The sequence below is a fragment of the Esox lucius genome, chromosome 10 (assembly GCF_011004845.1).
Source record: "Esox lucius isolate fEsoLuc1 chromosome 10, fEsoLuc1.pri, whole genome shotgun sequence".
Taxonomy (NCBI): Eukaryota; Metazoa; Chordata; class Actinopteri; order Esociformes; family Esocidae; genus Esox; species Esox lucius.
In genome coordinates, this window is record NC_047578.1 from 20,240,742 (window position 1) to 20,254,556 (window position 13,815).

General features: G+C 40.2%; 2 protein-coding genes across 2 annotated transcripts in view; both read right to left on the reverse strand.

Moving 5' to 3' along the window:
• LOC114828690 (BOLA class I histocompatibility antigen, alpha chain BL3-7-like) overlaps positions 1–13,815 on the reverse strand; it is a 593,411-nt gene that overhangs the window by 354,754 nt on the left and 224,842 nt on the right. The gene's annotated exons all lie outside the window — the stretch shown is intronic.
• LOC106023756 (BOLA class I histocompatibility antigen, alpha chain BL3-7-like) overlaps positions 1,449–13,815 on the reverse strand; it is a 29,935-nt gene continuing 17,568 nt past the window's right edge. The window contains exons 2-7 of the mRNA XM_034294689.1: positions 13,429–13,692; positions 6,409–6,687; positions 4,605–4,904; positions 4,305–4,407; positions 3,828–3,909; positions 1,449–3,570 (exon numbers count right to left, since the gene is read on the reverse strand). Coding sequence (XP_034150580.1) covers positions 3,849–3,909; positions 4,305–4,407; positions 4,605–4,904; positions 6,409–6,687; positions 13,429–13,692 — 1,007 coding nt within the window. The 3' untranslated portion in view covers positions 1,449–3,570; positions 3,828–3,848. The remainder of the gene's footprint in view (positions 3,571–3,827; positions 3,910–4,304; positions 4,408–4,604; positions 4,905–6,408; positions 6,688–13,428; positions 13,693–13,815) is intronic.

A 13,815-nucleotide genomic window follows, 5' to 3' on the forward strand; every position in this document is an offset into this window, starting at 1 on the left:
ATTGTATAAGTTAGTGAACTGTTGTAAGATGTTGTAAGCAATGAAGCAAAATATTAAGTGTTTGTAACATAAGCTGAAACTGAAGGTGCAAGTAGGAGAACAGGAAACCCTGTTCAAGCGGGAGATTTAGTAAAAGATTTAGTATGTCTGTCTTTTGAGAAACAGGACACAGGTTGGAGACACACCCACATAGTCTGACAGACAAGACAGAAACCAGAAGGGGGCAAGAAGATGTTTGCATTATCCCTATAAGGTTTAGAACTGGAATTTGGCCAATGGCACACTTGCTTTGTTAACTTGACCCCTCTATCTTTTGGGCGTAGTTGAAGTATAAAATGCTGTTTTGACTGTTGATCTTCAGACATTGTGCGGCGACACTTGTCTCCAAAAGCTTTTGTAATAAACGGAATATGCGGTACGGTAATTGACCTGACTCCTGGTGTGTTATTCTCCTTTCCAACAAACCAACTCGGGGAAGTGTTGTCTTCAACACTAGTATCGTGTAGGACCTCTTTTTGCCTCCAGAACAGAATGAAGTCTTCACTGTATGGATTCAACAATGTGCTAGAAACATTCCTTACAGTTTTTTGTCCATGCTGACTTGATAGCATCATGCAGTCCCTAAAGATCCTTCTACCGTACATTCAAGTTGTGAACCTTACTGTCCACCTCATCCCCAAGGTGCTCTATTGGTTTGAGATCTGGACTGTGCAGGCCACAGAAGTAAAGTGAAGTCACCCTCATGTTTGTGGAACCAGCTTTAGTCGATTCATGATTTGTGACACTGGAAGTATCTTTTTGTGATTTGTCCTGCTGGAAGTATCCTTTTGTTAACAGGTACTTTCCCTATAAAGGAATGGACATGGTCAGCAACAATGCTTGGGTACACTGTGGCATTAAAATAATGCTTAATTAATTAACTGACAAAAACCATTCCTCACTCCAATATACAACCACAACCCACAGCCTGTACTATTGACACAAGGCAGGATGGATCCATGTGGTTTACGATATATTCTGACCAGACCATCTGCGTGTTGTAGCAGAATATGAGATTCATAAGTCCAGGAGATGTTTTCCAATCTTTAATTGTCCACTTTTAGTCATCACATGCCCACTTCTAGGGTCATGTTCCTGTTCTTACCTGACCGAAGTGGAACCCAGCGTTATCTTTTGCTGTTGTAGTCCATCTGGAATATTTGACTTTCTGCATATCACTGTTGTGAAGAGTAGTTATTTGACTTATTGTAACCTTTCTGTCAATTTCAAAAGTCTGGCCATACTCATCTAACCTCGCTCATTAATACAGAACTGTTGCTCAATCAAACATTTTTTTCCACAATTCTCTGTAAACTCTAGATGCTCTCAGAAGCAAGAATCACCATGTCAGTCATACCACAGGAAATATAATATATTGTTTGTATAGTAGTTACATTAGTAAGAATGTACTTGTTTGAAAATCAAGGGAGAAAATACATTCAGTATTTATTAGAATAATGCAGCAGAATTGTCCTTTTCAATTAATTTTCCATACATTTCTTACTGTAAAAATGGTTCCTAGCTGTTATATACATTGAAGGGCATGTCTACCAATCACAGATCACATCTTCACAAGAGCCTCCATGCCAAATGGTCAATGAAAGCATTCCACATTACAGAGAGAGAACCTAAACACAGATGTTTCTCTTGTTCTCATTACCTAAGCACATTTAACTACCAATGAAACATACATTCATAGTACATTTAGAATATTATATTATTACACAGATTCCACACGTAGATCACGTCTTCCTCATTCTAATGTCTGGTTGAACAACAACTGAACCTGCCACATAATTTAAACTTTGTCAATTTTCATTAATGAACAGGTGTACCTAACAAAGTGGCCAGTGAGTGTATATGATAGACATTATCTGGTTCCCACTGCTGATTGCCCTCTGAAGCTGATCAGGGTTAGTCCTGGCCTGAATGAGAGACCATATGCTAATCAGGGTTAGTCCTTGTCTCAATGAGAGTCCAGATGCTAATCAGGGTTAGTCCTGGTCTGAATGAGAGACCAGATTCTAATCAGGGTTAGTCCAGGCCTGAATGAGACACCAGATTCTAATCAGGGTTAGTCCTGGCCTGAATGAGAGACCAGATGCTGCTGATGAAATTGGTGTTGGAGTGTCAGTAGAAGGCACTTTTCCCTTTGATCAGATTCTATCCAAATGATGCAGGGCTGTGGAAGGGTTATTGCCTTGCATAAAGTGTAATCTTTCAGGTAGGACAATAAACAAGTGTCTTTGTATCACTGAAGGTCCCATGGCACTTATTGTAAAAGCAGGATGGTTAACTCCAGTGTCCCAACTAAATCTTCAATTTGACCCTCATTCTATCATGGCCACCTAAACCTAATCCTAGAACTAGATGATTCTTCAGTGTGTTGACCATCTCATGACGGATCATAGTTATGCATAACATGACTGATTGCTCGAAAGACTCTTACAGGAAATGGTGTGGTATTTACCTCTACACTATTGGTCTTCACCCCTCCTGTATCTAAGTGTTAGTTTGCTGAATTGTTTTATTTCTGTGTTTTTAATGTAATGCTTCATATTAAATGGAGAGAGGTCTAATATCATGATCCTTCTGTGGGTTAGGATAGGGTTAGTGGATTAGGATACGGTTAGTGGATTAGAATACGGTTAGTGAATTAGGATACGGTTAGTGGATTATGATATGGTTAGTGGATTAGAATACGGTTAGTGAATTAGAATACGGTTAGTGAATTAGGATACGGTTAGTGAATTAGGATACGGTTAGTGAATTAGGATACGGTTGGGGAACATGGATTTCTGGTTTTCTGATCCCCTCAACAGTAGACAAACAGATAGACAGACATATCAAGGGACAACAGAAAGAGGGGGCAAATTAACACTCACAAAAAGTCTATGCTAAGCATGGAAGTTTGTCACATCACATGTAAATCACACACAGGAGGTGTGAGCTGTCCTCAGATTACCTAAGTCAGTGGAATACCGGAGTTGAATACTACTGACTTAATTTCCCTTTTCAAAGAAATGTGTTCTTGACTGATCTGATGGGTGTTAGAAAGTAGAGTTGGAGCGCCATCTTGTGTTGATTGTGAATTCTGCAATGTGTTAAAAGTAATTTCTGTGTGCAGCTTATCAAATAGAATTATGTCGTACAGAATATGCACAAGCTCTCTGAGTTTTAACACAATTTGCTTGATCCATTTCTTTGTTGACTTTCTAACATTTGTAAAAACACAGGACACATTAATATGCATTCATAATGCCTGCAGTTGTTTTTGTATATATTATTTGTATATATTATTTAATACTGTTCACTAATGGAGTTTAAGTATTTTTGTTTTCACTGTATTAATAAGTACATCTCTTAGCTCATTTAAAGTAACTTCCATCTTACCTATCCATCTTTAGTTTCACATGAATACAACTCTTTTCCATCTTTTAGTCTAAGGGACAAGCTGTCCAGTGCTGGTTTGTTCAGGAGAGACCTGGTTGATGTAGGGGCTTCCTTGCTGCTATGACCCAGCAGAAGTCACTAATGTACCTCAATACAAATCAGAGAGGATTAGGATTGTGGATGGATTCTTAAAGGTAGTCCATCCCCTAACTGTGTGTAGTTTGGATGCTTAAATCAAACAACATCGCTCCATTTTTTAACTCTCCTGGTAATTAAATGTATGATGTAATTGCCCACTGAAGTTGTATAAAATGTACAAATAAATCAAATGCTAGTAAATGCTTCCCCTCCTCTTCAGTCTGTCATTGGTGTTATGGCTTGTGCAAAATAATCACCTGTTTATCTCAAGATGGACCTCATTCTACTGGAGTAGAGTTGTTGGAGGATTTAGATGCGCCATCAGAAGCTACAAGAAAACTAGACAAAAACACACATTAAAACAGGTATGGTCAGTTACGGTCAAGCCCTGATAAATGGTAAACCTTTATAAGACAAAATAAATCTTTATTTTTCTGTGATTACTTCAGAAACCACATGAACACACTTATTAACTCTGATAACTTGTCCAATTCTATAAGAGAGTATTCTGAAACCGGTATTCCTACCCTGGGCATCACATAAAACATGCAACATGTCTATGTATGTGAAACAAACAGAATGTACTTCTACCATCACTAACTACAATTCAAAAATATATTAATAAACACTGCTACTAATCCAGTACTATTACTTCATCACTAGAAAATATCTGATTATAATTCTGCAGTATTAAAGACCACCATACAAATAACAGAGTTTCCCCCCTGACTCACCTTTCCTGTTTCTTCTTCCAAATGACAACCCCAATAACAGCAGCAACGATGGCCAGGAGAGTTACCACCACTCCAATGATGGTGGAGGTCTGGTCATTTACACCTGTAATCATCACAACAGGGCATTCAGAGAGTCACTTGGAGTTAGAGGTTGAAATGGACTAATGTAACAGGAGTGAAATTCTTGAGTCAAGTTGAAGAAAGGACCACAGGAACGGGCAGGCAGTAAAGTTATAGTCATTATGCAAAAAGATTTATCGTTTTGGATGTTTTTCTGTGTCTTATCCCTGTTGGTCTTACCCCAGTTGGTCTGGATCTGATCCTCAGTCAGAACCTTGATGAAGTCCTCCTTGATCCCTGAGACCTTAACCACACACTGATACTTGTTGTTCTTCCACTCCTCAGGTGTCACTGTCAGGTGGATTCTTTTCTGGAACGTTCCATCAACATTCTGGAGAGTATCTTCCATTTCCACATCTTCATGCTGTTCTTCTCCATCTTTCTCCCAGATCACTATGACTTTACTGGGGTAGAAACCTGTAGCGTGGCAGGTCACTGGAGAGGAGGGGGTCTTCTGGAGCAGAGACACTGATGGAGGGACTGATGAGAGAGACATAGAGACAAAGAAGACGCAGAAAGGGGAGAAAAGGCAAAAGGTTAGACAAGAATGACTTTTTATGCATTTTGGTTTGGGTAAAATAGAAAATGAGCGCGCTATTAATTGACTTGTGCAATGGCAATATCAGACTTGGAACTTAAAGTCTATTGAACACCTGTAGTTTTGAAGACAGTCCATAAGTGCAGACTGACGGATCTCAATGATAGGGATTGTCTAAGATGCTATTGAATGTTCCCTGGTCTCAGAAAGCATTAGACAAAAGGCTCAGAGGCCTTATCATGGCAATGGCTGAATAGAAATGGAATAAACAAGGATGCCAATCATTTTGACCCTTTATGTCTTAGAAAACACACCGTATTATCTGAGAAATATTTGATTGTATTTGATTACCTTGAATCATTAATATAGTATTGTATACGGTACAGTGCCCCTAGCCATCTCTGCGCTGGGCTCGGGCCATAGCCAGGACAGGAGGTGGCATCTAGCCACCTCTAATCCTTTTTGGTCTCCCCAATTGGAGGCAGGTGTTGGTCATTGCCTCCAATTGAGGACCCTATTTAAGTTCATTGTGGTGGCCATGCTATGTGGTTCATTTTGGTTTTTGTCCCTGTTTTAGACGACCCATGGCGCTGGTTGCACTGGTTGCACTGGTTGCGCTGGTTGCGCTGGTTGCGCTGGTTGCGCTGGTTGCGCTGGTTGCGCTGGTTGCGCTGGTTGCGCTGGTTGCGCTGGTTGCGCTGGTTGCGCTGGTTGCGCTGGTTGCGCTGGTTGCGCTGGTTTGGTTTTCCTTTATTAAACATGGATTATTGGAACTACATCGACTCTGCGCCTGTGTCCTACCACAACCTCATACGTGACAAGTATTCCACAGTTAAAATTCTAATATAGCTCAATGCCTGTGTTGTTAAGTATATGCAGTCCTTTTGTTTATCTTTATCAAGTATAATATTGTAATATAGTATTGTTGCTCAAACTGACTTCCTTTATGTTTTACCATCAGTGACAACCACATATTCATACCAATAACGTGTCATTTAAGTAAACTGAGGTAGAGAAGAAGAGGAATGTTGAGAAAAGAGGGAGACATGATATGAAAGAGAAAATTGAAAGAATTCACAGGAGTAGGACATGAGAGACAATGGGAGAGAACATTTGAGTGAGTGTGATGGATGGAGTGGTAGTGACAGGAGACAGAGAGAGAAATGAATCTATAGTAATACTTTTACCCTACTTGTAACTGTGATTGTTGTTGTTCACTGTTCTGGTTTCATTTATTTATTATTTTTTTGCCTATCATTTTTGTATATATTGATGTTTGCTTTGGCAATGTATGTAGTAAGACATTCCATGCCAATAAAGCCATTTAAATTGAACTGAAAGACAGAGAAATTGAGAAGAGAACAGAGATATGATGGTATGGTCAAATGAAACTGATATTGTAATTTCTTTGTCAGTGCAGCTCCATCATGTTCAGTGTCTCTGTACCTGTTCTCATCAGACTGCTCTTCCCATAGTCCAGAAAGTTCTTCAGTGAATCAATACACTCCTGGGTGAGATAGTGCTTCCAGTACTTATTGTCAGCTTTGTTATTGTCTAACAGGTTCTTGATGAAGACTGCCTGTGGTTTTGAAGGGATCCATGTCAATTTCTCCAGGTCAAATGAGATGAAGTCTTCTCCATCAAATCCTAACTGCATATATTCCTCTGTGACTCCAGTCTCATCATCCCACACACAACCACCCATCAACTGCAATGTATGTACCCCTGAGAGAGAGACAAACAGAGAGAGATAATCAACAGGGTACAGTGCTCAGACTGTTCACCACATTTAGACAGTGTATTCCTTGTGACTGTTATTGAAGTTGTTTGAGGCTGTAGTTGTTTAATCAGATCCAGCTCAGACCTGCTATAGTGTGATTTCAAATATTCACCCCAGAGACAGGCAGATGATGTTATGATGTTAGAGAGTAGAATCTCTGTTCAGCCAGGAACAACAGGAGAGAGCGAGAGACGCTGACATGACTAACGTTGACGCAAACATGCCCACACACACACACACTTCATGGCTGCCCAGTACACTAAACAAGGACTGAATGGGTTGTTGAGATACAGACTAAACAACTTCAGGTTAGGAACTTGCTATGACATTACCCATAAATGGACTGTAAGCAAAATAATCATGAAATGCAGATGTGAATGTATAATTACAGACAATCAGAGATAATATGAATAGTTATTATTAGGACATTCTTTGCTACGGCCTGAATAGTCTCCTCTGGGTATTCATTGAATAAGGTGAGGTTCTAGTTTGTACAAGTACGATTGGTTTGTTTTTCTCAGTACTAACGATTAGGAATGTCATAACAGGCGAAAAATGATTAGACAGAGTCGTTATACTTGGCTGTGGCTGTTTAACTGCGTGTGTATTTATGTACAGGTGATAATGCAGACCCGATGGGCTTCTAAATGATGTGCTTCAGCTTTGACTCAGCATTGTGTGTTTAATTGATTCACTTTGAAGTTGTGGAACTTATCACTTGGTGTCCTGTGGATTCAACTCAACCTGTTTCCACTAGAAAACTGTGACGGTCTGTTGCAGAGGACCTGTTTTCCTACGCTACACCTGACATTGTTTTCCCTATATTCCATGTGGCGGTAAGAACTGTCTGATCTCAAACAACAAATGGTAGCAAGATAAAAACTATTTTACTGGGATGTTTGAGTTTATATGGAAATACCCACCATAAGGATAACTCCAGGAAGGGTTACAGTAGATAGCATCTCCATGAGTGCCACACGGAAGGAGAAATCCTACAAAAAATGTACTATCCTGACACATCTTATAGCAGTTTTGTGTCATGGGATGGTTAGGATCATGGGTGCTACTCATATGATAACTTATTAGGTTGTCAATTGGTAGGGTTAGTACTGACACAAAATGGCCATATTGTCTCACAGTGGGAGAGTCTACTCTAGTGGCCCACATGGTGATAATGGATTGTGAGCTGAGAAAGGACACGAGGGACATCCCACAGATCTGATATCTTAATGCAGTTGGTGGTTGAAAGCGGTCAATAGGCATTGAGATCCTACAAAAACGAACAAGGGAGACTTGCTTGCCTTTATCAAAGCCATTGGCTAAAGTATATTGTATGGTCTGTTTCATATACATTTTGTGTCTATGGTATGCTGACAATCGCAAGCTGCTGTACTTACAAATAAACCATGTTTAGCTGTTCATGATATACAGTATCTCACAAAAGTGAGTACACCCCTCACATTTTTTTAATATTTGATCATATCTTTTCAAGTGACAACACTGAAGAAAAGACAATTTGTTACAATGTAAAGTAGTGAGTGTACAGCTTCTATAACAGTGTAAATTTGCTGTCCCCTCAAAATAACTCAACACACAGCCATTAATGTCTAAACCGCTGGCAACAAAAGTGAGTACACCCCTAAGTGAAAATGTCCTATTCGGGCACAATGAGCCCTTTTCCCTCCCTGGTGTCTTGTGACTCGTTAGTGTTACAAGGTCTCAGGTGTGAATGGGGAGTAAGTGTGTTAAATGTGGTGTTATCGCTCTGAAACTCCCTCATACTGGTCACTGGAAGTTCAACATGGCACCTAATTGCAAAGAACTCTCTGAGGATTTGAATTTTTTTTTTTCTCTACTTAAAGATGGCCTAGGCTATAAAAAGATTGCCAAGACCCTGAAACTGAGCTGCAGCCCTGTGGCCAAGACCATACAGCGGTTTAACAGGACAGGTTCCACTCAGAACAGGCCTCGCCATGATTGACCAAAGAAGTTGAATGCATGTGCTCGGCATCATATCCAGAGGTTGTCTTTGGGAAATAGATGTATGAGTGCTGCCAGCATTGCTTCAGAGGTTGAAGGGTTGGGGGGTCAGCCTGTCAGAGCTCAGACCATACGCCGCACAGTGCATCAAATTGGTCTGCATGGCTGTCATCCCAGAAAGAACCCTCTTCTAAAGATGATGCACAAGAAAGCCTGCAAACAGTTTGCTGAAGACAAACAAACTAAGGACATGGATTACTGGAACCATGTCCTGTGGTCTGATGAGACCAAGATAAACTTATTTGGTTCAGATGGTGTCAAGCGTGTTAAGCGGCAACCAGGTGAGGAGTACAAAGACAAGTGTGTCTTGTCTACAGTCAAGCAGGTGGTGGGAGTGTCATGGTCTGGGGCTGCATGAGTGCTGCCGGCACTGGGGAGCTACAGTTAATTGAGGGAACCATGAATGCCAACATGTACTGTGACATACTGAAGCAGAGCATGATCCCCTCCCTTCGGAGACTGGGCAGCAGGGCAGTATTCCAACATGATAATGTCCCCAAACACACCTCCAAGACGACCACTGCCTTGCTAAAGAAGCTGAGGGTGAAGGTGATGGACTGGCCAAGCATGTCTCCGGAGCTAAACCCTATTCTTTAACAACCACCAACTCCGTGATGTCATCATAGAGGAGTGGAAGAGGACTCCAGTGGAATCCTGTGAAGCTCTGGTGAACTCCATGCCTAAGAGGGTTAAGGCAGTGCTGGAAAATAATGGCGGCCAGACAAAATATTGACACTTTGGGCCCAATTTGTACATTTTCACTTAGGGGTGTACTCACTTTTGTTGCCAGCGTTTAGTTATTTTGAGGGGACAGCAAATTTACACTGTTATACAAGCTGTACACTCACTACTTTATATTGTAGTAAAGTGTCATTTCTTCAGTGTTGTCACATGAAAATAAATAATTAAATATTTGCAAACATTTGAGGGGTGTACTCACTTTTGTGAGATACTGTATGTAAAGTAGGTATTACTGGGTGGGGATTTAATTAGCCATTTTTTGCAACTGAAAAAATTTATCAGCAATGTCACCTTTGCTATGACATACCTGAATGAGCTGTGGTGCAATCAATTGTCTTTAGAAGTAACGTAATTAGTTTAATGAAGTACAAATGTGTGAGATGTGTTCTATCCTGAACAAATCCTCTTTTGCCACTGGCCATTTTAACAGCTAATTAGCCATTCGTGAATGACATTGATACAGTATCTATCAATATAGGTAACGATAACTGACTTTTTCATCAAGTGAAAAGACAAGGGAATCATAGCCAGCGAAGTGTTTGTCTATCCTGAACAAATGCTAATATCCACCTGAACTGTTTTATTTATGTTTCCTATTATGTATCTACTGAAGGTTGTAGCTAATTAAGCTTTTGTCTGTCCTGAACAAATCGTAATGCATAATGAGCTTTGAGTGTGACGGGAGACAAACACAGGACCAGTTGCTCCGTAGCCTGTGTCTCTAACTACGCTATTTAACAAGGGGTAGTCACTCACTCAGCCAGAGACATTCACTCTTATAGGCTGGCTCCGCTTACGGGGTTCGGCAAAAACTGTCTTTTATTTAAGGATAGTGATCATATGAAGCCATTTATTATCACATAGTTGTTTGGCTCCTTTTTAAATAATAATGAAAACAGAAATCGCCGAACTGGCCCTACATACCCTTAAATGTTTGGCCCTGTTACAGACACACAAGGTGACACACGCAGGTGAAAATGGCAATTAAAGGTGAATTTCCCACACCTGTGGCTTTTTTAAAATGCAATTAGTGTCTGTGTATAAATTGTCAATGAGTTTGTTAGCTCTCACGTGGATCCACTGAGCAGGCTAGATACTGAGCCATGGGGAGAAGAAAAGAACTGTCAAAAGACCTGCGTAACAAGGTAATGTAACTTTATGAAGATAGAAAAGGATATAAAAAGATATCATGGGACGCTCTTGGACTTTCCAGCACAACAATGACCCTAAGCACAAGGCCAAGTTGACCCTCCAGTGGTTACAGCAGAAAAAGGTGAAGGTTCTGGAGTGGCCATCACAGTCTCCTGACCTTAATATCATTGAGCCACTCTGGGGAGATCTCAAACGTGCGGTTCATGCAAGATGACCAAAGACATTGCACGACCTGGAGGCATTTTGCCAAGATGAATGGGCAGCTATACCATCTGCAAGAATTTGGGACCTCATAGACAACTATTTCAAAAGACTGCTCGCTGTCATTGATGATAAATGGGGCAATACACAGTATTAAGAACTAAGGGTATGCAGACTTTTGAACAGGGGTCAGTTCGTTTTTTTCTTTGTTGCCATGTTTTGTTTTGCATGAGTTTTCCATGAGGGGCCACTCAAGTTTCTCCACACCAACCTCGTAGAGCCATGTCTTTACGGACCCCGCTTTGTGCACAGGGGCACAGTCATGCTGGAAGAGGAAATGTCTTTCCCCAAACTGTTGCCACAAAGTTGGAAGCACCTAATTATCTAAAATGTCTTGGTATCCGGTAGCATAAAGATAATCCTTCACTGGAACTAAAGGGCCTAGCCCAAACCTTGAAACACTGCCCCAGACCATTATCCCTCCTCCACCAAACTTTACAGTAGGCACTATGCATTCCAGTAGGTAGCGATATCCACGGCATCCGCCATGCCCAGAATCATCCATTAGACTTCCAGACAGTGAGGCGTGATTAATCACTCAAAAGAACACGTTTCTAATGCTCCAGACTCCAAGCAACACTACACCACTCCAGTCGACGCTTGCCAATGGAGATTTCATAACTATGTGCTGCATTTTTTTCACTTGTGAGCAATAGGTGTGGCTGAACAACCCACTCTCTTCCCTTTGCGTACATATAATACGGGTTCAAACTTCACAATTTCGTGCTATGCATACACCAAAGTCCTTTTTTGCGTGCAGGGCAGACGCGATCTCCTCCCATTAAGAACTATGGTGAATAAATGCGATATTAAAGTTTTACCTTTACCTTTTGACGTTCTTTCAAGAAAAAAGTAAATCTACGGCTTATAAACGATTAGTCAATCTTCGGAAAATCCGTTCCTCAATGATGGTGACGTCAAAAAGGTTTCAGTTGGTGCGTGTCAATGAAACGATTTTATTGGCCATTATTATTAATGGTAGGAGATTGTGTCTCAACTGCATGCAAAAAAGGAATTTGGAGTATGCATAGCACGACATTGTGTGAACCCGTGTTATATGTACGCAAAAGGAAGAGAGTGGGTTGGGCTGAAACACCTGAACACAATAATGAATTGGGTTGTCCACATACTTTTGGCCATATAGTGTATATTTAGCTCTGTCTGGACCGTAGCAGCATTTTCACAAAAGCTCTCATTGGCCCTCATTCATGAAACGTGCTTACGATCTAATTTGATCTTAACATTTTTGTATGATCATTTCACAGACAGAGCTGTTATTCATCAATATTATCTTTGTCATATCATTACGATCAAACTCTGGTCGGAGACTGTGTAAACCAAGATCAAAAACCAATGTCATGCTTGATTCGCAATAAGACTATAATTATCACGAAAACCAACAATCGTAACAGCCCCGACTAGTGACAACAACCACAATTATAATGATAGGTAATATGAAATAAGATGATGAGGTATATAACACATACAAACGTACCACAATATTGTATCATTTACCGTTGGCTATTATTGTATTATGAATTTATTTCACTTTATTATGCATTTTCTCTCTTATTTCTGTTGTTCATGTGTTTGTAACGTTTGAAATGTCTTTGTGTATATAATGACAAATAAACTTGCTTTGCCTTGCTTTTCCGAAGCCACTCAGGCCGTATCGACATACTTGGAGATCATAAATGGTCATTATAATTTAGGTGGCTGGCACCTTGATTACCTAACAGGTCTTAAACTGACTAGTGAAAGGATAAATAAACCAATGGTTCTGGGTCAAGCAGTTACCCAAATGATGGCAGAGCTTGCTCTTTTAAAGTCGCAAAAGTGTTTCGTAACTGCACTGATTTTGTCTCTCCCAACATTTGAATCTGAAGTCTTTTCTGAGAAGGTTTCATGAATGAGGGCCACTGTGTTTAATGTATCCCAGTTTTACATGAGTAGGAAGATCATCTTCAAAACATAAGTAGAACCGACAAACTTGTCTCCTTGCAGATGGGTGAGATTGCAAACGTCTATTCCTCCTTATAAGTCTGAAATTAACCTTTTCCCCAGCCTTTTGCACACAGTGTAATCTATATATTTTTACTATAGATTATATACAGTATATACTAAGTATATAATACAAGAGCCTGAAACAACAACTATTTGAAGTTTTTTTCCATAAAAGGTTATATTATGTGTCATCATTTGATTTTAGTTAATCAAAACACGGCAAGGTGTGACATAAATTGGAGAAGTATTTCTGATGATTGATCATATATACAAAAACTTGGATATCATCCAGTTAACCAGATACACAACCACACATCAACACACACACGTCCACAATGAAACAGAAGCAGATTTCAGTGTATCCTGCATTATATACATCTGGCCAATGAGGGATTAATCTATTGGCAATTTCATTTGAGTACATTACAATACATTTGTTTGTGGAAAAAGAGCACAGACAATGTGTTTGACCGTCTGTGTGCACACACCTGTAGACATGGATTGGTTGAATACATCCTTTGTTCTTTGAAGGTAGAATTTCAGCCTTTGATGTGCATCAATAGCAATCTGAGTCAGACTGTCCCAGTAGTATGATCCTTCTTTTTTAATCCATTCAGTTTTTGGGATTGCAATCTTGGCGTGGCTGTCAAAGTAGGCAAACTGGACATTGTCTAGCAGACCTAACGCAGTGAACTCTGGCAAGTGAGTATCACCGGAGACTGCTGTGCATGTGTGTTTCAGTGAGTGGAAGGCTGTGGACAATAAGAGAGAAAATGGATCAGTCATTACTTGTCATGTTGAGTACTGGACATGCTTTATATTCAGGTTATACATTGTGTAACTTGTAACTTACCGTAGATGTAGTCGCTGTGCAT